The 26,658-nt window shown below is 39.1% G+C and overlaps 1 protein-coding gene across 1 annotated transcript in view; it reads left to right on the top strand.

Moving 5' to 3' along the window:
- LOC113169383 (inactive phospholipase C-like protein 2) overlaps positions 1-26,216 on the top strand; it is a 32,780-nt gene extending 6,564 nt beyond the window's left edge. The window contains exons 3-7 of the mRNA XM_026370748.1: positions 8,484-10,964; positions 12,145-12,348; positions 16,036-16,111; positions 20,022-20,131; positions 21,685-26,216. Of these exons, the coding sequence (XP_026226533.1) occupies positions 8,484-10,964; positions 12,145-12,348; positions 16,036-16,111; positions 20,022-20,131; positions 21,685-21,888 (3,075 nt within the window). The 3' untranslated portion in view covers positions 21,889-26,216. The remainder of the gene's footprint in view (positions 1-8,483; positions 10,965-12,144; positions 12,349-16,035; positions 16,112-20,021; positions 20,132-21,684) is intronic.
- The last annotated feature ends 442 nt before the right edge of the window (positions 26,217-26,658 follow it).

Raw genomic sequence — 26,658 nt, 5'->3', positions numbered from 1 at the left:
ATCATGTTTCAGTTTGGGTCAAAATGTGACTCTTTGGTGCTGTTGTGACATTTTGCCACTCATGCTGTTTCTTCTCTGCTGCAATAAACCTGCTACTTATCCTTAAATTCACTTAATTCAATTCCCTTTTCTTTGTCTGGCTTGTTTTAAACATCCCACTTGTTCAGCAATTGGAGCACAGCCCTTCACCCCCACTCCCAGATATCATGGCAGAACCACTTTGCCCTGATAGTGCTCTAGTACCTAACAGCAAGGCAAAGTACTGTAAGTTTGATACATGTAGATATTAACATAAAAGGTGACCGGTGAGGTCATTTAGTCTGGGTTGAAATTTTACATTTAGTCATCTGGCAGGCGCTTTTATCTAAAGTGAGGTACAAGGCAAAGGCAGGGTAAGCGTAAGGAGGTTTTGCTTAAGGACCTCTACTGGAGGTAGGCAGCTGGGATTTGAACCCCAGTCTCCCGCATGGAGGGCAGCGATCTTACCACTACACTGTCTAGCCTTTTAAGTTGTGTAGTTTACTGTTGTTTAGGCCGCAGAACGTATGAGTACCTTCACAAGAATATGTAAAGAAATGGCCATTGCTCATCATATTTTGTTGGACCAAAATGAGAAGTGGCTGTTCATGTGGCTTCAGACAAGAAAGCTTACTTTATAATATTTACACTGAACATCAATGTTCACTTAATTTCCCTAGATTAAAAAAAACTGTGGGAAGTGTCTATAACATATTGGATTTACTTGTTTGGTGGCATAATGAGTGACATGATGGACAACCTGTCCAGGGTGTCCCCTGCCTCTTGCCCAGTAAAAGCTAGGATTGGCTTCCGCACCCTGCAGGAAAAACGGTTAAGTTAATGGATGGATGGATGGCAAAATGTTTTCCATTAAGAATGTGCTAATGCAAAAGTCAAATTAATTATTTATAATGTCACATAAACTTACATCTTATGACTCTTTTGCCATAAACAGTTTGGCATTTAACGTAAACTCAACTTTTGCCTTTACTACTACAGAACAGATCTTTAAGCAGTGTAGTTTGAATCCATGAGTATGAATCCAGTTGTCCAGTGCCGCTAGCATTTATTTAATTGGAAAATGTATTCAAGCTTTTTTGAGAACCATCCTTGATACAGGGACTCTGTAGCTCACATTCTCTTATTGGCACAGTTTTACACTTCCCATTCAAAGTGAAATTACTGCGCCAGTACGCTGCCTTGCTGTTGGATACCAGAACACTATGAGGGCAAAGTGGTTCTGCCATGAAGCTGTGAAGTTGTTATGCATTATGTACAACATGCTAATGATTATCATCACTTTTGGATTTGTGGAAGCAACAAGGTTGAGCGATTGAAGATAATGCTACACTGGAGGTGAGATGGGAAAACTTGATTGCTATGGTGTGGAGATGGTTAGATGAAGGCAACAGAAAGAGGTCAGCTTTTTGTGACATAGCCAGCCAGTGTGTTATAATGCTTTAACCCACCCAAGTCATATCACAATCCTATTTGGTTTGCTTGCCTCCTCCTGAGCTGCAGTTGTAGTCCCAAGAGTCCTCAATTTTCACACGTCAATTATGGTCACGTCAACAACTTATAATCACGATTAAATTGTTAAATTATCAAAAACACATCAATCCTCAATTCATTCATCATTATTGTTTTGATAGTGATACGCAGTGTGTTTCTAATGTGTGTATTATGCTTCACAGTGGATATCATATTAAGCGCCACATCAGTGATGCCAGCAGCTGTATAAAATGAACACTGTGGGCGTATTTTGTCATCGTTTTTCAGTTTAGTGTAAATAACAAAAACAGCCCTAAAGAAAGACACTTGATTCTACAATCTCTGTCTAAAAATGGGTTGTGGCACATGTTCAAGGTGATTCGAAGCCGCACTCAGTCACTTACTTAAATCATTGGCTGTTCATTCATCAGCTCAGGTGTCATTGATTTACACTGCTTGCCTCACAGAGTCAAGGGTAGCTTAAATTACTTGGCAGGGATTGCAGTTCTGACACGTTAACGGGTGAAGTGATTCCTTGTCCTGTGATGAGTTGCATTAATACTGTATTTTACTGTAATAAACAATGAATCAAAGAAAGAAGAATACATATTTAAGCAAGTCATGTGCAAACATGAACCTTGAATAATAATGGCAGTCCTGACAAAACCTCATGTCTCTGTGTATTGTCCTAATTTACCACAAGTGAAAAGTTTAGAAGCAGAATTAATGGTTTGTGAACCTTGTGTGTGTACCATTGGTCTGATCACCGTTATCTTGCTCAAGAAAAGCATAAGTTGGTAGGTAGCACTCTACAGGGGACACTGTGATACAGAGGGGTTCATCTACAAATTAATAACGCTACCACACTGTTGTGAATTATTTATAGTTGATGAACAGAGAGGGTAATCTGGCAAGGTCTGACATTCCATATTTTAAAAAGCTAAAACAACAACAACTGATTATTTCAGTCTTTACTTGAGTAAAAGATAGCCATAAGTTTCCTGTGTGGCTGTGGAGAGATGGCTTTGCCTTCAGTGTGGGTGTTTGCATTTAAGCCAGTTTTTGTATTTTGTAGACCCAGCAGAATAAGCAGTATTTGACTAATGTATGTTATGGACCACGATTTAAGCTTCTTTGTTGCTTCTGAACTGATCAAGAGTGGCCGCCTATCCTTGTAATGCTAATGGAGTTCAGCTGAGCATTATTGTCTGATTCCATCTGAAGAAGGCCCATCACACTGAAATGTGCTCACAGCAAAATGTAATGAGAAATAGTAGTCGTAATGATTCAAAGCGTCATTGTGCTTGGCTTGCTGTTTGACATTTCTCTTTGGCTCCTGTTAAATATTTTATTCACCCTACCCATAAAATGTTAGGATACTCGTATAAAGTTGGATTGTCATGGTTAAAGCTGGCTTGCAGGACAAAATAAGTAATAAACAGTGGCGGATGAGGAACTCCATTATTTTCTTTTCCTACAGCTTATATACGGGAGGGAGATCAATGATGATTTTCACTGCCTCGTATTACTCGGTAGCATATTTCGACCATCTGTCATGCTATACAGATGCAATGGCCTTATTACTGTGTTGTCTTTTTTCCTCTTCCCACTATATAAAACAAACCTTTTGTAAAAAACTTATGAGATGATGTATGATGTGACATGAATGAAAATAGGCTGGCTTTGGTGCCAGAGAAGGCATTTACCATGCTTCTTTAGGCACAGAACATAGTCACCAAATGAATACAGCATCAGCACCACATAAAGGTACTTATTAATATTACTTAATTAAAAACTGAATTTATTGTAACTGTGGTTAATGGCTTAATCAATATTTAAGAACATGAGCATGAACACTTTTTTCCAAAACCTAGAACCAAATATTCTAAGAGGTGTACAATCTGGACCAGTGCCACGGAGAACAGGTCGGAGAAAATGACATTTTCTTTAGAATGCCCAAAGTGATTTTTCTCAGTTTAGTGATATACTTTACTTTTTCAGAACTGAAAATGCTGTCGTAAATGCAATTTTATGATGTCTGTCCCACGTTGTGCCAAAACGAGCAATACTGTTGAAAACATAAAGGTTTGAGACTGCAAGGAGAGTGCAATGTCAGCACAAGATAGAACAGTGCACATTATTGCTAAGTGGGGTCAGAACATCATTAATTCACATTATTAAAGCTGGATAAACAGCAGTGCAATATCTGGTTAGAGAAGCTGAGAAACACATCAAAACCTTTCCACAAAAGGACATTAAGTCATGTGCCCAACTGAACTGAATATATGCTTTAGTATTAGTCCTAGTGTTTTGCAATACTATAGCTTATAATATATTATAGTATTATATGTGGTCTTGAAAGTCACCATGTACTTTGAAAGAGTACCTGGTCTTAAAGTGTTAGTGAAGGCTGGGTAAATATAAACTAGAATCTTGGTGCTGGCCATGGCAATGTGCTGCATCCAATTAGCATATCATGCCATCCAAAAAAAAAAAAAAAGTCAAACATAAAAGAATAGGAAACCAGTCAACAAACTAAAGAATGAAAAGTCAAACCTAGGGGCATGCATCTTAAATTAAGCTCCTTTTTTGGAGTCGGCACTTGTTGAACTCTAGTTACTAAAAGTCGCAAACCACAGTGTTCCAGAAATAGACATTTACATTTCTTCAGGAAATAGTAGAGCTTTAAAAGTTTACTCCGAGGGTACTTGCCCTTTTCAACAACTGATATCTTGCGGTACAGAACAGCAGCAGCTGGGCCTTTAACAGGTTCAAAGTGATGGGGGATTTGACTGCAGTACAAAAAGTCTCCATATGCTACATTTATTTAAACATCAGTCTTTACTGAAAAATTGTGTGAGATTAGAAAATGTTTACTACATCTTAACAAATTGGACTGCAAAGGTATGTTTGTATTAAACTGTTCTGTACTGTAGGTAGAATGGATATTCACTTCGTTTCATTGGCCTTGACAACATTGTCTGGTTGTAATTAGTAGTAAAGGGTGTGGTTGTATAAATTAGTGGCATAAGCATTGCAGTGAGTGCAAAATAGGTGTCAGAGCAGAATGTACCAGCTAAATGTACTGGCTTTCGATATGTTTATTTCCTCTTCTTTCTCGTCACCAGTGAGGTTTCTGTGTGACTAATTTTGTTCTAGTTTTTGTTGTTCCTCTAAAGCTTCTTCTATCAGTGTGTTGCTCTCCTCTCTTTTTCACACTTTAGATTTGTTTTCATCTCAACCTCCTCTGCTTGTTGAACTTACCAGGTGGTTGAAATGCATCCTGGCTATTTACCGATGCTACTTTGAAAGAAATTCTTTGTGTCTAGTTTAATGTAAAATATGTCTCTGTTAACATTGAACTATAATAGCAATTAAGAAATATGACTAGAAGTACAACTGTGTTCTCAGAAAGGATTCACCTTCAGTTTTTGCACATTTTATTGTCATGTAGATATAATTAAATTTTAATGTCCAGTTTCGGCCATCACTTAAGTAAAAACATGTTTGCACTGGTAGAGTATTTCTGGCAGCCTGCCACGCCAAAATCTTGGCCACCACAGCAAAAAGTTTATATATTGCTCCAACTAATAAATCATTTAATCAAATGCCTAAGCAGACACTCAAACTGCAGATATTTTGGCTGTCACCTGCTCCTGTGTTTTCCCTTTGGGATAACAGGATTCAGGATGAACATGAGTAAAGACAAACCCAGTAGCAATGTTTAATGTGCAACACAAGTAAAGGAGGAGCAGGATTGGTAAACTGTGTCAGCTACAGCAGGTGTTTCCTACAAGTTTGATTTAGAAAGGTTCGTACAAAACGGCAGAGGCTAGACTGACAGTAAAGTTCACTATCAAATCAGTTTCACTGAATGAACATGTTCTGCGAAAGACACAAGTGAAGGAGAAATAGACAGTGGGTGAAGGAGGAAGCGTGGGTGTATGTGCAGACACTTCTAATAAAGGCTGTCCTCTTCATGTTGATTGGTAACATAAAACCTTGTGATCCACAGGAAATAAATATAATAATAATAATAATAATAATAATAATAAATCAAAATTCTTTCTTTTTATTCATTAAAGCTTTTAGTGTTCCTAGGAGCACACTGACTTCATTTAGTAACCAGGCAAGAAGTACCTTGGTCAGGGGAGTGAACAGAAACCAGTCATTCTAATAGAGTTTAAGAACTCCTCTGCAGATATGGAGAAACTACCAGCTCAGCAGCAGTCCATCAATCAAGGCTTTATGATAGAATGACTAGATGAAAGCCACTTTATGTCAAATGTACAGACCCTTGTACAGCCAACTTCCTGATTACATCAGTCATGTTGTTAACTAGAGGCAAAACAAAGAAGAATGCTTGTGTTTGTAGAACAGTAGATGAGGTTATATGTTGTCTCTGTTGTAGGTGGATGTCAGTGTGTCTTAAAGTCTGTCATGTCCACCTGACATTAATCACAAATTGGAAAACTCAGTTTCTCTCATACCTTTCTAAGTGCATTGGCTGATGTTACATCCACATGAAAAAGACTGAATGACTGATACCTGAATGGTTTCTATTTAAGCATTACTAGTAACCCAACAATTGTAACAACAGGTTGTTGTAGGCTAATATAAGAGAGCAAAATTTGTACCTAGTGTGTATTTGGATGAAATTCTCTCATCTGATTTCTACCTTTTCATTATTGTGAAATTAAGCCATATCTGGAGCTGAAAGCTGAAAGCAGGCTTATGCTGCAATATGATTCATATTGCTGTTGTTCAGGATGTAGGTAAAACAGTGACGCAGAAAGTAATGGGTCCCCTGTGATGTCCTAAGTTGTACAGACAGTTCATAGCTGCTCACTGAGCCAGAAAAAATGCAGCATTCAGCCCATTAGGGGATTCAGATTCCTATGGGATCTGTGAGCATTTGGTGATACTGTCTCTTACTTAGTCACTCTCTCCATCTTGCTTTCTCATTGTTTCTTCCTGTGCTGCCTCTAGCTGACTCATTCTCTGTGTCCTTCACTCACCCAACACACGTGCACATTCTCAAACACATCAAACATATTGAAAAAGTAAACCTAAAAGTAATTTCTCCTTTCAGGGTGTGCCAACTAGGTTTAGTCTTGTTATTGCTTCTTTATTATCAACCACAGTGAGAACACCTTGTATTCATTTTATGTTCATCTCACTTTTTTTTATCAAGAATTTCTTTCTGTATATAACTTAAAAGAAAAGTAAACCTGGTGACGGGGTAATGGATAATGAGCTCTGTTAAACAACAGTTATGCAAAAATTCCTTTAACAGTGTAAGACAGACTTTAACCTTAGTTCCCCTGAAGTTGTGGTAAAAAGATACAGATTTCAGAAAGGTGATGAGTAACTTTATCGTACAACAGTGTGTTTTGTGTACTTGCCTGCCAAAATGCAGTGTTCTCTTTAGTGACAGTACTAATACAAAATGATGATCACGCACTAGTTGGGTTTGGATATTGTTGTTGATCAATATTAGTGACTCAGTATATACTTGCTGGGGTCCTGTAATTTCTGTTTTTAAAGAAACTTTCCAAGTCAAATGCTGCACAGTCGAGGTAAATACACACATAGTCAAATTATGCAGGTGACGTGCCGACTTTGGATCAATTTTAAAGGTACATTAGTCAACTTATGTTCTATAACAAAAGCCAAGATCATAATTAAGGTAGCATGCTGGAATTACTTGGACCTTTCAGATATTTCCATTTTAAAAGCTGTTTTGAGATATGTTTTGGCCTGGTTAACAAAGAAACCTTGATCATGATTCATTTTTTATTGTCGAACTTCAACTGAGATTACATGATACAAATGTCTAAAAGGAATCCTACCCTATAAAGTAAATATCTGATATAACTATAAATAAACCAATCTTTTTTTCATACCATTTAAGGACCAATAAAACTACACTTAATGCTAAAAAATAAATAAATCAAACAGAAAAAACATCTAGCGCCACCTGACGCCGACCAGATTCAATACAGAGACTGTTGCATAAGAAATAGTTTTCTCAGGAAACAATAACACATGCTATAACAGAGAGATGGGTGTGTGCCATATTGTTTTCTAAATGTGGTAAAGGAAGTAGAGGGAAATCCTGAGGAGAATGGCTGGCAGCAGTCCTGGTAATACAACAGGAACCAGTCACATCATATCTATCAGTAAACTATGACTATAATTCAAGGTTAACATGAAGTTCACATTCTTGCTCTGATCATAAGGATTATCTGCAGTCATGCATTTGGGTTCTAAGCTTTCCTTTTATAAACTGAAATCCTCTCAAGTGTAAGACTCAGAAAAGAATGTGACTATTACATTTACATCTACATTATGTATGAAGGTGTGTCTGTGTGTTTTATTTATCATTTCTCCAATCTGTAAATTCTGTATTCAAATATAGAAAACCACATTTAAAGGTTAAAACTTTACAGAATTATATAGGAAACCTAACAAATAATCTCCCCTAAGTGACAGTGGAGAGGAAAAAGATGATGAAAAAGATTTCAGAACTACCACAAAGAGTCAATTTTTGTCACTGAAAATTTATTAAAGGGTGCGAGTCTGTAGATGTAGACACATGGAAATTATACATGTAATCCATCATATTGTGACTTTGCTTATCCTTTCTTGACAGTGAAGTTTAGGTGGTAGTTGACATATGCATATCTGAGTTTGATCACATGTGATGTGAGGATTTCCAACCTTTCAGTAAACCCCACTGGAAAATGAACATTAAGGGTTTATACTGTTATACTTCAAGTACCATCAAGCTTCGCCATAAAACAGTTTAGAGCTGATCTTAATGTTTCTGTTTCTTCAGTTATAAAGAAAGGTTAAACATAAATAATGTTTCATTGTTTGAAGAGTCTGAAATAATATGTCTATGAATTGTTCAGTTCTTATGAAAATATGAATAAATAGTTCATGGAAAATGTTTTTCTCTTTCACTGCAGGATGGCTCAAGACAACGTAAAGAAAGAAAGAAGACTGTATCATTCAGCAGCATGCCCACTGAGAAGAAAATCAGCAGTGCGAGCGACTGCATCAGTGCAATGGTGGATGGTTCCGAGCTGAAGAAAGTGCGGTCCAATTCACGCATTTACCACCGTTACTTTCTCCTTGATGCCGACATGCAGTCCTTGAGATGGGAACCCTCGAAGAAAGAATCAGAAAAAGCCAAAATAGATGTAAAATCCATCAAGGAGGTTCGGACAGGAAAAAATACAGACACTTTTAGAACTAATGGAACCTATGATCAGATATCAGAGGACTGTGCTTTCTCAATCATCTTTGGGGAAAACTATGAGTCTCTGGACTTGGTGGCAAACACTGCAGATGTAGCCAACATATGGGTTACAGGGCTGAGGTACCTGATTTCCTATGGTAAACATACATTAAACATGATGGAGACCAGTCAGAACAACATGCATTTATCGTGGCTAGGTGAATTTTTTGATGAGGTTGACAGTAACAACAGCAGACAAATAACCATATGTGCTGCTGTGCAGCTTGTCAAGAGGCTAAACCCAGGACTTAAAAATGTGAAAATAGAGCTAAAGTTCAAGGAACTTCACAAAGCAAAAGACAAAACAGGTTCTGATGTAACAAAAGAGGAGTTCATTGAGGTCTTTCATGATCTCTCTACCAGGCCAGAAATTTATTTTCTCTTTGTTCAGTTCTCTAGCAACAAAGAATTTATGGATAGCAAAGACTTAATGATATTTCTGGAGGCTGAACAAGGAATGGCAGAAGTTAGTGAAGACACAAGCTTAGAGGTCATTCAGAAATATGAACCATCTAAAGAGGGCCAGCTCAAGGGTTGGCTATCTCTCCATGGCTTCACCAATTATCTTATGTCACCAGAGTGCCATATATTTGACCCAGAACAAAAAACAGTCTGCCAAGACATGAACCAACCCTTGTCCCACTATTACATCAATTCATCCCACAATACCTACCTGATAGAAGATCAGTTCAGAGGTCCCTCAGATGTGACGGGGTATATCCGTGCCCTTAAGATGGGCTGCCGCAGTGTAGAGCTGGATGTGTGGGATGGGCCTGATAATGAACCTGTCATTTACACTGGTCACACAATGACTTCACAGATTGTTTTTCGCAGCGTCATTGATGTCATCAACAAGTATGCCTTTGTTGCATCTGAGTTTCCACTGATACTGTGTTTGGAAAACCATTGCTCCTTAAAACAGCAGAGAGTCATGTTTCAGCACCTAAAGAAGATCTTTGGAGACAAGCTCTACCTAGATACTCCTAAAACTGAGGACTGCTACCTCCCCACTCCCTATGATCTGAAGGGAAAAATCCTTCTCAAGGGTAAGAAACTGAGCACAAACTGCACTGCTTCAGAAGGTGAGGTGACAGATGAGGACGAAGGGGCGGAGATGTCTCAGAGAGTGAGCATCGAGTCTGATGAACAGACTGTTGCACCTAAGAAATTCCAGCTTTCTAAAGACCTCTCTGATCTGGTGACTTTGTGCAAGTCTGTGGAGTTCAAAGACTTCCAAACATCTTTCCAGTGCCAGAAGTACTGGGAGCTCTGCTCCTTTAATGAGGTCTTTGCTAGTCGTTGTGCCAGCGACTCCCCAGGTGAATTTGTTAACTATAACAAGAGGTTTCTAGCACGAGTTTACCCCAGTCCCATGCGAATTGACTCTAGCAACATGAATCCACAAGACTTCTGGAAGTGTGGCTGCCAGATCGTGGCAATGAACTACCAGACTCCGGGCCTGATGATGGATTTGAACATCGGTTGGTTCCGTCAGAATGGGAATTGTGGTTATGTGCTGCGTCCAGCAATCATGAGGGAGCAGGTTTCATATTTTAGTGCCAACACTAAGGATTCAGTGCCTGGTGTTTCTCCACAGCTCTTACACATCAAGATCATCAGTGGACAAAACTTCCCCAAACCCAAAGGCTCAGGTGCCAAAGGAGATGTAGTAGACCCCTATGTATATGTGGAGATACACGGCATTCCTGCTGACTGTGCCGAACAAAGGACTAAAACGGTTAACCAGAATGGGGACAACCCTCTCTTTGATGAGAGCTTTGAATTCCAGATTAATCTCCCAGAACTTGCGATGGTGCGCTTTGTGGTGCTAGACGATGACTACATTGGGGATGAATTTATTGGCCAGTATACGATCCCCTTCGAGTGTCTTCAGCCAGGCTTCCGCCATATACCGCTCCAGTCTCTGACGGGGGAACTTCTGCCACATTCCTTGTTGTTTGTTCATGTGGCCATAACCAATCGAAGAGGAGGTGGCAAACCACACAAAAGAGGACTGTCTGTACGAAAGGGCAAGAGAAGTAGAGAGTATGCCAGCATGAGAGTTCTATTGATCAAGGCTGTTGATGATGTCTTCAAAACAGCCATAGTGCCACTGAGAGAAGCCACGGACCTCAGAGAAAACATGCAGGTAAGACATTAAAATTTATATCTTTTAAATTTTCTTTTGCATCATCAACACTGAGCCAACAGTGGATGACGCATTTCATCATGGATACATGTGGTAACTGCATGAATTTTTTGCCATTTCCAACATGGGAATGTTTTGCTCTGAAAGAGTAGACGGAGTAAAACGTAACCCTAAGTCAAACATAGATTATAACCAGATTCACTACAAAGAATCTTGAACTTCCCAAAAAAGGCTCCCTCCCTGGAAAGACAAACCCAAAACCACCAGGCTCGACTGAATCATACTTGATCTAATCCTTATGTTTGTGCAGTAGTCAAAAGCGATGCAAGGAAACAAGCTGAGAAACATTATAATAGTTATATGTAAGCATGTATGTGTAGAGGTTACAGTGGAATGGAAGGAGTAATAGGTATTCTTGCTGTAATCAGCATCATTAATGCTACAGATGATTAACGCAGCTTTAACAAGTTGTACAACTCAAAGCACAAGGCATGTCTAGTGTCCTCCCAAACCTGTTTGTCAGTTTTCTGTTATTGGGCATGACTGTCACCCGCCCCCCACAGGGTCATGAACACGGTGCAGTTTTTGTCAAATTCAAATTTATCTCATCCTCGTGGAGTATCTTTAAGGAAATTTGGGAAATTATATGAGCAATGCTGCGTTGGAGTGTCACATCTCTCTGTGGTTGGTCTCATGTGGTGTTTCTTCGGACATTGTATTAGGATTTATTTTGGTAACTGTGTTTATATTGCAGTCATTGTGTGATAACAAACCACTGGCCTTGAGACTATAACACATCTCGGCCGTCCCGTCAGTTTGTGCCTCCGGTTGTTTATCTAGGGTTTAAATCTGGCCTTTCACAGGAAGGTTAGGATTTGTGTGTTTGTTCCATTTCCATGTGATGCTGGTGTCAGTCCAAAAGGATGGAGTGTTTATAAGTGGCTAACAAGTGCCAAAATGAAAGCTCTCACAGGTAATAAGTGAGCATCCAGCCACTTCCTCTCACAGGGACTCTTTGAGGTTGTGGTTATATGTTTTATAAAGATCAATGCCAGACTTCAACAACATGGAATATTACGTTTCTCCCTCTTCAGACTTCTACTGATGGTTATTTGTTTTGCTTGGAACATCAGGATAAACCAGTAGAATTGCACACAACTGCAGTCTCTTCTCTTCGCAGAATGCCATAGTGTCCTTTAAAGAGCTGTGCGGCCTTTCAGCAGTGGCTAACCTGAAGCAGTGCATCTTGGCCCTTTCCCCTCGACTGATTGGACCTGACAACAGCCCACTTTTGGTGTTTAACCTCAATGACCAGTACCCCAACATGGAGGCCCAAGGCCTGATACCAGAGGTCCTCAAGAAAGTCACCACCAACTATGAGATGGTGAGTTCTACTAGGAAAGAGTTGTGTACTTTATTTGCACAGTAATAACACTTGGCAACAAAGTACCAGATGTAGTGACGTGTCCAGGTAAAATATAAAAGGGGTATGCATTTAGAAACAATTTCTCAAGACATAAACTGTTAACTGGGGAATTTGGCAGTGGTGTTATCGATCTGGTTATGCAGCTGTCTATGCTTTCATGCATTAAACAGAAAAGGACCTAACCAAGCAACCTAGCTTTTGACTGCAATTAAATCAATACTCTGGCTTTACTAGACTTAATGGGGACACAGAGATGGTTAGGTAATGGGGCTGAAACTCTATTAAGTAATAAAATCAATGTTTAAAGTTATGCAACATGCCATTGAGGAACCCCATTACCCTTAACACATCCTGTTCCTACATTGATATTGGCACATTATGAGCAAGTTGATTTTCCACCATCATTTCAGGCAGTAGGCAAACATCCACAGGCAGGAGCAGAGCAAAAAGTAAACTATTTTGAATAATTTTGCATTCAGTTACTACTTTGATTTATTTAAATTTTGTTGACTGTAGCATTATCTCCCCAGAATATGTATTAGGGACCATAAGATATGCACTGTTTAGCATCAGTGTCTGAGCCCAGTTGTTTTGGTAACACACATTTATAATATACATAGAGAGAGAATATGCTGTTATATGTGTGAGGGCGCACTGATGTGAACATTATGATTTTCAATATTTTATTACTAAACTAAGCAAACAGTACATGGTGAAACTGTAAGGAAAGGGAAAACAATGGCCCCGTTAAATGTCTTATAAACCAGTTGTTATTTTTATGATATATTTTATTCCTTGAAACAACAGGAATGATGAGACGAACATCAGAAAAGGGAGATGATGCTGAAAAGACTCAGACACCGCCCAATTGAGGTGACCTCTCTGCTGTATTCAGACTTGAGAGGCCTAGGTAATTGGCCCTGATGGAGAGAGTGCTTGAAAATTTGAGTTTGAAGGGTGGAAAGAAGAAAATGACACGTTTGGGGATAAAAATTGAATAAATTAAGAGCAAGGCCGTAAGTGGTGTGAAGCTGCAGACCTTGATCATCAGTAATGCCAGAGACTGGGAGGAAGGTGCCCATCTGAAGGGGGGCTGACAAGTATAGATGCATAAATCAAACACAGAGAGACAAAGTTGAAGAGTTGTAAATAATGTATGGAACTGTACAAACAGAAATCCAGGCACTGTGTCAAAATCTACCACTGGGAGTAACCAGACTTTTGCTTCCTACTTGATAAAAATAGAATCTGGGTCTCAATCCCTGCCCATTTGTGTGCTGAAAAAAGGTGGAGAAACTTAGCACAATGCCAGATTCTGATCCTAGATAATAATAGTTTGAGTTTGTTTTACACAGATGAACTAAGAGCAGAGAGTGGTAGATGGAGAAAATAATTAAATAAATATTTCTGAGGCTTTTAAAATCCATTTTTGTCATTTCTTTAGTTGGTAATAATCTAATAATCTTCCCTTGGTACGTGGCAATATCTGAATTATAGCTTTATTCAGTCCTATATACTATCGTCTGTGTATTATTTAATATATTTGAATTAGTTAGGTTAGGGACTAGTTACATGCATAATGGTATTGCTAAACTAATATCACCTTAAAAATAAACTAGAATATGCGTCTTTGTTAAAAGTCATTAATAATAATAGAACTAGAAGTACCACTTATGGGAGGTAGTCTTTAGTGTGCAAATGGGGCACAGTCCACCCACTTACCTTAGAATGTGCCTCTAAATACATTTCAGATGCAGCTTCTGCCACCAAGACAGTAATTTCTTCACCCATCAGGGAAATAATCACAGTGTGCAAGACAGTTCTAAGTACAGCGACTGCAGCTGCATGGTGACACAAACAGCCACAATCACTTAGTCATGACTGCTTGTAGCTCAACATGGCAAGTGATCAGAATGTGTTTGTGAGGCTGTATTTGTCCCCCATGAAGTACACAGTATCAGGGCCTGGACTCCAGATGAATATATTCTTTTCTTTAGAGAAAATCCCTTCAATTCTCCATGTTATAGAGCTAAGCTGTGATACTGTATTGCATGGACAGTAATGTCACCTTTTCAGATGCAAATTTCTGTTGTGTTTGTCGACACATATTTCTGGTCTAAGTGACAACAGAGACTGTCTGGCTGTTGAACCAGCTTCAGAAATCCAAACATCAGCAGTGGGTAGGACAGGGACAGAAAAGAAAAAGGAAGGACAGTGGTCCTCGAGGAGCAGGATTGGACACCCCTGGTGTGTGTGCATTTGACTTGTTTCATAGTTGACACCTGACACCATTTTTCAGGGATTTTCAGCTGATTTAATAGTTTGTGGACAAGAAATGAGGTCGGTGTCAGATATTTATAAGAAAAGTCAACTTGGATCCAAAGACGATACTCATATGTTTACTTTTTATGACGTTTCTTTTTTTTTTTTCTTCTCCATTTTCCCTATCTACTGTTTTTGACACCTCCCTACACACATCAGTCTCCCTCCTCTACCTGTCTGTCACAGAGCTGTCATGCTCCAGCGATTGCTCTCAGTGTTGTTCACTGCTGTTTTTTGCACGGTAGCTTTCTTACACATAGTTTGAATAAATTAGTTTCTGTCCTTGATTTCAGTTTTGGCAGCTGGCACGGCAACTTGGCTGCATAACACGGCCTTGCAGTGCAATTAAGTCAATTAGGGAGTGTACAAGTGATTATACACTTCAATTACAACAAGATCAGAACAGAAATATCCCTGTAACTCTTGTCCAGTTCCTTGTATAACAACCTACTAGTAAAATATGCAAATAGAAAGATCCAGGTGATCAGTCAGGTACCCTGTTTACCTCTGCTTGTGACAGGCTACATACACTGATAATCCACAAAATCAACACCACTTGTTGGCTTAATGTTGGAGACAGCATCAGAAACATTTGCTCCTGGCCATGTTAGACGTTAAGTGTGCATTATGGCTTCCTGTGTGTGAGTGCCCATGCTGACCTCTGTCTATCATAAAAACAAAGCCTTCAAGTGATGTTAATATTGTGTTTAATTGGTGTCTCTGCCAATACACTTCTGGAACACCTCTGTCTGTAAGGAAGCTAAAGTTTCTTTTTAGTTTCATGTGGGGAGACATTTAATATTTAAAGGGATCCCAAAGCTTTGGGGTCTGCTGTAACAGCTGCCATAAGAGTTTTGACAGTCTCTATGTCAGCAGAGTCTGTGCACTAAATTAAGGCGAAGCATAACACAACAGGACCATTTCAGCATCTTTCATTTCACACATAACAAGTTAGTGCTTTGCTTCAGAATGACTCACGTTTCTGTTTTACTTGTATCATTATCATGACCTAGGTGTTCTCCTTTCCAAACTAAGCATCCTTTAAACACAACACAGTTCCTGTTAAGAAAAAAAAACACACACTTTTTAATAAATACCCTAATTGCTTGTGTCTCCTTCCCCCTAATTTTGGTTTTCAAAAGTGCAATTCAGCGACTACACCCAACAGCGTGTGTGTAATAACAGTTTGTTTTTCACAGCCCTCCCTGGATAGACAAGCCCGGCTTCCAGACAGAGACTGGTCCCTGCTTTATTGTGGGTTGCCAGTTTTGCTGATGTGGAAAAACCTGTGTAAATATGAGCAATATGTTTGTATCCTTGCAGGTGATTCAGACCAGCAAGACTCTGCTAGAGAACTTTGACGGGGTGTATGAAAGAATCCTACAAACCCAAAAAGCAGGTAAGAGAAGACTAGATGGCAAAGAACAAAAAAACAACTACAGATACACATTCAGTAGAACTATGAGAGAAATAATACTTGATTCGAATAAGTGGAATTACCATTTGATTCATGTTCAAGTACAGCACGTGTTACAGCTTTGAAATGAGTTATCACATTCACACCAGTGACACTGTCGGAGCGTTATTCCAATTAGAATTTCAGAGTTTAGCTTAATAAAACCGTGATGAGTGAAGTGGGGCAGGACATCAGTCCATCTTTAGTTTGTCTCCACCAGAAACTCTTGACCTGGCTTTCTAGCCTATAATATACATACATACATAGTAAGCCTATCACTCATTGTGTTCTAATGAGGCCCAAAGGTGAGCTAATCTTTCCAGCTTATCTTTGAAAGAAAGTCTGGTTGGCAGCTTATTGGCAAATGCTGCAAATTTAGTAAGAAGACTGACTCATGAGGGAAAACATTGAATGCAATTCTGTTTCTCTGGTATGTACTGCTAGTGTTTCAGTTTTAGTCTGTAGCAAACAAGTGTTTCATTCTAGACATGAGTAAAACCTGTTAATCAGAAGAAATTCCATTTTGACATTAATGTGCTTCATAACGCAGCACTTTCTTGCAATGAATTTCATCTAAATAGCATAGAAAGCTCATTTATCACTCAGTAAGCCTGCTTGAAGCACTAAGCGAGAGTGGAAGGGAGAAAAGACGACCGTCATTACCATGGCTCAGCTTTATTGGTTTCCAGATGGATGAGTTATAAAATATTAATTGTCTATTGTCTTGGCACATCAGAGGGGAGGACTGCGTCTTTTAACCAATGTGAATCAAAGGTTTTCTGTTTCACCACTAATTACCAGCTGGTGGGATAAAGATGTGCTTGAATGTAGTAGTGTTCGATCTCCAGAAGCAAGCTTTCCTCCAGCTGTTTTGCTGTCAGTCAATAGATACGCAGTATGAAATTATTTACAATATGTACAGGATGCAAATGTATTGACTCAATACATTGATTGATTTTGAGAGCACTTGTGCACGTGTATTGGCAACTACTTGTTGCGCCAGCTTCCAGAGAACATACAGTGTTACTCACTTGTGAAAACCATATTAAGCCTGAAGGAGTTGTCAGAATTGTGTATTACGACACAATGAGTTAAATACACTTAGAGTTGTTTTATTTTTAAATAAGTCAATTAAATAACACAGCAGTGAAAATGAAGTAGACAAATATTGTTCCTAAAAGCTACTATAGATGTTCTGAGGGACTTTGTTCTCATCTAAAATCACAGGACACAACAGATGGCAAAGTGATGAACCTGAACATCGATTTATTTCCTTTCAGAAATGATAATTTTATCCCAGTGGTGTGTCTGGTGCTCATGGACATGTTTGTATTTCAATGTGTGCATGCAGTATGGCTTTGTGCACTCGCCTGTTATGTAGAAACTGGGTCAGTACAAACCCAATTCCCCTTTACAGCAGGCACAACGTTCCAGCACCAACTGCTATTAAAGTTGTGAATAATCCATCACATCAGCTTGGAAAGGGCATCACACTGGCAGTAGTAATAGGCACAGTCAGGTGTTTTCAGCTCTGACTTGAAACAATCTAATGAGATCTTTGGCCTTGGTCATTCTGTATACTAGCCAGTAAATTAATTAATACTATACTTTAGAAAACATTTTAGGGATAAGTGTAACAGCCCTTTTTCTATAAAACATCAGATCAGTAAAACATGCCATTTGTAACATTACATAACTAACATCTGTAGTAATCTACAGAAAAAGCTGACATAATTAAATATCTAACTGAAAACTATTCAATTTACAGTAATTAGTAATATCAGGATAAGCATCTGGTGCTCTTATTGGGGAACCTGAAACTATCAAACTATCAGATGTACTTTTCTAATAGAAGAGCTAATAACAAATAAGAACAAAGACAATCAATGTGTTTTATTCTTTATTAATGGCAAAATGACAAATGGCAAAATGCACAGCTCCAGCTTCTCAAATGTGGGTATTACTTGCTTTTCAGTGTTGTACATTGTAGTAAATTGATAGCTTTTGGTTTTGGACTGTTGGTCGGATTAAAACAGGCTTCTGTTTTTTCGGTGTTCAAGAACGTAACTAATTAATCAATAACCACCCTAGTTGTCTAGCTTGGTCCTTAGTATTCTGTCTGACAATGTGCTCTGTTGCTGGTATTCAGTGTTATTAAATATAACGTCTATTTGGAGGAATGATCGATTATCAACCCCCTGAATCGCTCCTGTGATCTGCAACCACACACTGTAGTCGTTTCATGCTGTGAGATGCACAAGCATCAGCCTTCACTGTACAGTTGCTGTTTTGCAGTATTACCTCACAGAGATCAGAGTCTGAAGTGTCTTGCTAAGAATGAGAGAATGAGCTTCCCCCTTTCTTGCCTGCCAGACTCCATAAAATGTTGCTAGGCAACCTTCTGTGCATGTGTGTGTGTGAGTGTGTGTGTGAAAGAATAAAGGAAGCTGTGCACCTTGTCCAGCACTGATGGTTCACGTGTGCAGCAGCAGCAGCTCTGTAGTTACAGAATAGTGCCCTGGAACAGAGAAATAATGTTAAATGTGGTTGGAACACAGGAAATGGAAAATATTCAGAAACAATAAACAGGGAATTCTGTTCAGAACTGAGGTCTGGTGGCAGATGTGTATCCTCAGCTCAGAGGCTCTAAAACAGCTCAACACCTATTATGGTGTTTTCACACGAAGGGGGTCTCTCTTGTGTGCACACCACGTTTCCATGGCAACAGCACCAACGTGGGGGGGGGGGCAGGACCAATTGAAGCTGATATCAGAGCTTCAAGCTGAAATGTGTTCATTCTCAGTAATTCCCAGGGTACAAGCGTGTTCTACAGTTAGAGGCTTTGTGTGTAGTAGCAGCTCTGCTCTCTCCCCCTTTGGTTTGCTTACCTCAGAGGGCTGGAGTTGCCCGCTGCTGCAGTGTCAGTGCTCCTCTGTAAAACAGACTCAACATGAAACATGTTCTTACTCAGACTCAGTCATGCACTGCCTTTCTGTTTCCGATGCTCTTTTCCCTACTAACCCTGCCTACCTGCAGATAACCTTCTGGTTACTAACATTTAACTCCAGGATAAAGAGATGAAATTTGTGACAGTGAAAGCAAGGCGTTGCTGAAGGAAGACACAGACATCCTGAACAGGGTTCCCAGTTGACAGGGACAACACATCAAACATTAATGCAGCACTGTTTGGATTGTTAAAACAAATTGCAGACGACTGGCGCAACAGCTAATTTCATTATTGATTAATCTGCTAGTTCTTTTCTCCATTGATCCGTTTGTCTATAATATGAGAAAATTGTGAAAGGTGCCTGCTTTCATTTACCTTATTTAACAAGTGTAAAACTATTTGCATTATGACAATCTTCTTGTTTTGTATGGACAGGCTAATTGATTAATTACTGCTAGAGGAGACCCTACGGAGACATGGTGAATTTCCCACATCAAATCACTGACAATAGAAGTTCTCCTTTACGTCTACAATTTGCTTCTAAATTTAAAGTCTGATCTTCAGCTTGTCTTATGTGTTCAGAAGTTACTACAATTGCAGACCTGACTTGCAGAACACCTGCCCCAACTGTTACTGTGAAATATTACCACATTACAGACGTACAGTAAGGAGAAAGAAATCCTCCTCTGCAGTCTGAGAATACCTCTGCTGCAGCAGGGGAATGTGAAATGTTGACAGTACATGTCAAGGTCTTCGCTCTAATGTGTTTCCTCACAGTGACATGTCTAGCACCCAGACTAGCTCCCAGACTCCTGTCATCTCACAGCTGCTCTTCTATTTTACAAACAAACATGAATTCTAACCATAAAGACTGACTCAAGATTTGTTCTTCTCTCTCTCTCTCAGCGATGGAATTTCATGAGAACCTACACGAGTTGGCTGTGAAGGAAGGTTTGAAGGGCAGGAAGTTGCACAAGGCAGTGGAGAGCTTCACGTGGAACATCACCATACTGAAGGTGAGATCCAGATTCACAGCAGTCAGTAGACAACTGTGCAGCTCACAACATGTAATGCTCTGCAGTTTCCACATTGTAATTTGACATGTGTTACTTCTCATATACCTGCAAACTGCTCCTGTAGAAATTTGAATCAGTGTGTGCACATGGGGGCTTAAGCAGTTGTCACGATCTCACATGTTGATAATATTAAATCCTGTTTCAACAGCTTCTTAATGGTGAGGTGTTACCTGTAAAAACTGCAGACATCAGTTGTATAATTTGGCTTCATTGGTTTGAACTGGATCTGTATTCAGTCACTCTTTATTTACCACACCTATGGTTTCAACGTCCTTTTGCATATTTATTTGTCATAGGTAGGATGAGTCTGGGTATTTATTAATTCATTGTGTTTGCATTTACTTTTTTAATGGTTATTAATTTGGTCGTCACTGACTTCACTTCAGATTAAAATAGTTTCTATCAAACAAACTGTATTAAATCACTGTATTAAAAAGACTCCTAAGATCTTACTGGCTACAGGAAATGTGAAAGTGATGGCTTGTTGGCCATTCTGCTTAAGTTCCTTATGACGTTATTCAGACCTGATATGTATTTTATGGGGAAAAAAATGCTTGCACAGTACTTGGCATCTAGTATGAGACACTGAGGAACTGCTGAGGTGGAAAAAAATGTACCAAGGATGCATCAGTTATTAAAACTTATATTGCCTTCAGCCTTAGGATGAATTATCAGTATCCCCTGATATCTGACACTGCACAAGCTGTAGTTGGCAGCATCTTTTAGAATACACAACTGATAACTGAAGCTGTGGGCTACTTAATTTCCAAAGATGTGGATGTTTTAGGAAAGCAAATTGTGAGTAATTCCCATAATTGATAATTAGCCACATTAACAATCAATAATTGGTTGTCAGTTTTAAAATACAGTGCTTTTATAAAATTACAAATCAAATCCAATCTTTGATCTGAATTTAACGTTTTTGTTTTTCTACATTATCATTAGTTAAAATCTTTCAAAGTTACCTTTGATTTTCTTATTTGATAGTGAACAAGATTTATACAGTATAATTGTTGCCAGTCCATTAAACATGTCCCAAAGTGAATTAGCATCCTCCCTAATTTTATTCCTTTAATCTTTCCCAGAATGACGTGACTTCCTTAAACTTCTAGTCTTCCGTTTTATTGGTTCATATATACGTTATAGTTATAATTATTTAAATTATTCAGAATTTTAATTATTAACTGGTTATAGTAACAGACACCCCTAACCTGTTGTTGTGTAGGATTTATACAGATCGTGCTGTCTCACTGCGAACACAAAGTGAATGTCAGTTCATTGTATAAATAAATAAAGGTATTTAATAAATAATTACAGCTTTTATTGATTTTCTCTTTTATTGTTGTACCTGTGAGAAAGGTTTGAATTTACACTCAGGAATTCGGATACATTGCATTTTTTAAATATTGCAGGAACTCTGTCCCTGTCTGTGTGTCCACTGCACTGTGCTACTGTCATTGCTCTGAACCTGTGATCTCTCTTTACCCCCTCAGGGCCAAGCGGACCTACTTAAACATGCCAGGAGTGAAGTCCAGGAGAACCTCAAGCAGATCCACTATGCTGCACTCACCAGTAACCTGAGTAAAGGTGGAGCAGTGGGCGGCTCCACTGGCTCTGAGTCTAAGAGCAGACGCAGCCTTGAGGCCATTCCTGAAAAGGCCACTGCTGAGGAGGAGCTCACAGATGAGGACAACTGAAGACCCACAGACCTGCTCTGGTGCTCTCCTGGTACCCACATTCAGACCTCTAGCCTGTTTCTGCTTCTTAAGCTCAAAACCCAGAGCTCTCTCTCCCCCTCGCTCTAACCCTGGCATCCTCACGCTCCACACAAACACGTTTTTCCACATTCCACTGAGTACATTCCTGCACCCAAAGCACAGATGTAACCTCTCACAGAAATCTACCTTGTAATCACCAACCAAACCAAATGCCACCACTACTCCGAGACACAAATCCTGCCCCAGTTTAAGATGCAGTAATTTTTCAGTGTAGTTTACTGTAGTCCAGAGAAACATACTGTCTAACCTTTGAAATATTCAGTAGCTACACTGAAGGCTGGAAAAGTCCCTCACTCACACTCACTGGCCTCTTTATCAGGTACACCTGTACAATCTAATGCTCTGATATGACATTTACTTGTAGGTTAGAATTAACATTATACTTCAGGTTAGAATTTCTCAATTTTGGTGATATGTCTACTGTCTACTGTACTAATGTTTATTAGTGAGTGGATGGAGACATCCTGGAATGCATTATAGTAAGAAGTGTTTCTAATCTTTTAGCCACTATTTACATAAATGATGGGACCAAAAGATTAGAAACGCCTCAAACTCCACCACCCACTATGACCTAAATAAAAAGAATCTAGTAGATTTAGTATAGTACTGCATTAGATTGTGCAGGTGTACTGAGTAAAGTGGCCAATGAGTGGATAATGTGTGTGGGAATCTACCTTCCTGTCCTGTGAATAAAGATCTAATGAAAACAACGGCAAAAATAATTAAAGAACATAAAAAATAATTAGGAAAAGAGATAAAAGGGGGACACTACGTAGCAGCACATTATTTGTAACAGACGTAAATTGATGATCAATTCCCTGATAATAAAGTCAAAACTATGGACTCTGATGCAGAGGTCTGATCCCCCTCCTTCTAACCCTTGACCCCACCTCTCATTTCTCGGGCGAGCTGAGAGCAGCGGGAGCTACAAGCCACGTGATTAATAAAGACATTGAGTTACTGTTGTGAGACAAAGCACTTCTACTCAGCGGACTGGGGTATTAACCGAGGCAACAAAGAGCCCTTGGATCGTAAGAGATTTCTTAAAGCACAATTTTCTGGAGCTATGAATGTAACAGGACACAGGGAGCAAATGGAACAAGAAGGAAACAGAAAACGTAAAGAAAGTGGACAAACACGTTATGAATGAGAGTAAAGAGCTGTTTACAATGCCGAACTTGTCCATGTTCTTGTCTGCCAAAATAGTATAATATACTATGTGTATATATGGAGTTTCCGGTTACCTGTTTTCTGCAGAGTGCATCATTTTATTATTGTATACTGGGAAATATAAGATTTATTTTATAAAAGATATATGAACATGTCTGTGAAAATAGAAACAGTTTTATCTGTGTGTCTGTAGATATCTGATACTGAGAGTTGTCACTAGGGAAAGTGACCTGGAGAGCTCCTACACGAATAAGAGAATGTATTCATACATTACATGTTTGTTTGGTGCAAAAGCAAAGTGTCAAAAATTACAACCAGCAACTGCATGAAAAGGAGCCACGACTGATGTTAACATGTTTTCATATTAGCACTGAATCTGCAAGTATGTTAGGCCTTCATTTTTGGCTCATGGTTCTCCCATTTCAGGGTGTTAAAAGAGCAAAACCTTACGCTCTATTAATTTATTTGATTAAAACTCATTCCACAGTTCCTAATTAAAGTCTGCACCTAAAGAAAAGTGGCAGATATCTATCGTCATTTGGTTCAGAGTCATCCTGAACACTACCATTCACCAGTCTGGGTCAAGTTTTCCATGAAAATATATGAAATAAGAAATGACTATAAAATGCTAGGCCAGCACTTCACTGTTCACGTTGCGACTTGTCTTTATTGGGCACCGTTTAATGGAGCTGCCTGTTTCTCAAACTAAACACTAGTATTATTTGTCCTCTTCCCCAGTTGTGCACTGGAGTCTCCCACTCCTCTTTCTATTCTGGAGCAGTGCACAGAGCTGCATGAAGCCTTTATTTCCTAAAACAAGAACAGACCAATGATTTTCTTGGTCTTTGGTCGTTTTGATTTAAATGGTAAAATGATCAAAATAAAAATTGTATATGGATAAAAGTGCATTAGCAAACAACGGGCCACTCGCTGATAATGGGCCTCCATACATCTATGTAGAGTGACTGTATGTCTGATCAGCTTAATGTTATAGTTTAATGGACTAAAAATTGGATTACTTTCTAAGTGACCTCATACTTTTGAATGGTAGTGGACATCTGGGAAACGAACATGTCTTAATAAACTTTGAATGGGAGATCATGAACTAAAACACAGACTAGGGTGCATTAAGTTTAAGCTATAAATCACAAAAAGCTGATTTCCTGTTCAATACTTTGCTGTAGTTACTTTTTAAAGTGGAAACCATCCTCACAGTGTTTTCAGATTTAGTCTGAGGAAACACCCGTCAGAATTAGCATATTGTAGATAGTTCACATGGCTCCTGTCTGCCCAGCAAGTAAATCGAGTCCCAACATTTTTATGAATTTAATCTCAGGTCTGGGGAGATGGTGGTTAACGAATGGACTTCAGAGTAATAACTGCTTCATTAGCATTCCTGCAACAGTAGTATCTGATCCACTATTAGCCTGTTATTTATTTGTGCCTCAATAGTGCTAACAACACCTGCTATAACAGGCAGGAAGTGAGGAAAGACATTATTCTTTTAACATTCTTTCCCCACATGTTGCTTCATTAGTCGTCTAAGTTGCTTTTCACTGCCTTCATTTTTAAATTCTAATGACTGAACAAAGATTAGTACATGATAAGTTTGTCCTTAGAGTGACTAGCGACTGCCTTCATTATCAACTGTAAAACACCTCAAAGCAATAACATCTTCAGATAGTTGCAATTTACAATAGTAAATTCACTATTTAACTAATTATCCAACGTGAAAACATGTCACTCTTCACTTCTGTTCATCAATCAACTCAAATAATTTAATTTATTTTGTCTTTTTCTTTCATCCAACCATTCGCCGCAGCTCTAGTTGTCATCTTTACCTGATCTATGTGAAAGTAGAACTCAACAATTTGACAAATAAAACGCTTGTTTGAGCTAACATCGACTCCCTGACAGGAGGAGCTGCTTCACACCTCGAAAACCCAGAGATTTTAAAAAGGCACATTCAGTGGGGTTCTGCATGCTGTCATCATTCCTCCTGTTCTACCCATGAACAGGAGCTTTTCCAATGGATGTATTCACGTATAACGACGTGTATCTGAAGCTAATATGAGGCTTCAGCTGCTTTGTTGAGCAAATCAAAGTCTTATTAGTCTAATTATTAGTTTAAAATGTCCACTTTGTGTTTTCCTGGACACTGCAGAGGAAGGATAGAAACTAAAAGTGGACAGTCTGTTCTTAATGTGACCAATCTGAAAGGTTCATGTCTTACAGTTTCTCCCACAGAGGGAGGACTGGACTTTGTCACCCATCACCTAAATTGGAGGCATGTTAGGAAGGGGGCCTACGTTAACAACTTACAGCAAGCAAATTACGTGCTTAAAAATATTTAAAAACTGTGAGATCCAGCCAAGTCTGTCACTTGCTCGTGTAGAGAGACACCTTTTCCAACATGTAAATGACACACAGCGGTTTGTCTTCTTCAGCCAAACTATCTGTCCAAAGCATAAACAAATAGACCGACGTGCAGAGAGCACATTAACCAGACATCAGGGAGAGTTTCTTTCTTGTCGTTTGCCAACTCACAGAATAAATGTTATTTAACTAGAGCCAAGTAAATATGCCAGCGACGGTCGCCATTATAGCCGCTGTGTTCAACACACATTTAAATATCTGAGTTCTAATTAAAACAACAGTTGTTGTTGCATTGAACTTCTGAGCAGAAACCAACTCACACATTAGAACTTTCATGGATTTATGTTAATTACCAGCAAGAAATCAATAGTTTGAATCACGCAGACTGTTTCTCAACATGTAGTACAGTTGGTACTCTCCCGACCAGGCAGCTGGACTGTTAAATGACACATTTCTTAATGTTTGTCTGCAGCTCTTTTAAGTTGTGCACTTTGGTTTTTACAGTAGATTCTGTCCACTCCTGCTGCAGCTCTCCCACAACACAACAACCAGTCTGTGCTGTGCAAGTCGACGTATTTATAATTGTTGTTGAGAGAATGAAAAAAAGCATTTCAGCTGTACTCCAGTCTCATCTGTCTGTCAAGTCCGATAATTAAAAACACAAAAACAAACAAACTTCTGAATAAACAATGTTGGATAGATGTTGTGTCTCATGTTTTGTGTAATTCAACTATTTGAGCTAATGTTCTGTTCTGTTCTGTTCTCCACACATCTTCTGCTCTCTTACTACCCACTGATTAGCGCTCTCCACCTCTCAGTAACCGGGTCGATGCTCCACCCTCTGCTCCCTGAAGGTTGCACCATCTTGGACTGACCTTCCCTCTCTGGAGTCAGCATCACGTTTCTCCCGTTTTCCCCAATTCGTTGGCCTCGACGTGAAGTCGTTCACATCCCAGCTTCTCACTGAATGACTCTTTTCAACTTGCTAAAACTGAAAGAGTAAAAAAATAATGAAACTCTTGGGTCAGAGTAATATTTCACCTGCTTTTCTTTGCTTCCCTGTGGCTTTGCCTGAATAATGGTTTCTAATCCAGCAAGTGAAGCAATCATTCCAAGTCATGCTGAATTAAAACAGCCCAGAAC

This window comes from Anabas testudineus, chromosome 16, assembly GCF_900324465.2.
Source record: "Anabas testudineus chromosome 16, fAnaTes1.2, whole genome shotgun sequence".
Taxonomy (NCBI): Eukaryota; Metazoa; Chordata; class Actinopteri; order Anabantiformes; family Anabantidae; genus Anabas; species Anabas testudineus.
Note: the sequence above shows the minus strand (reverse complement) of the source record. Positions and strands in the feature narration are given on the sequence as shown.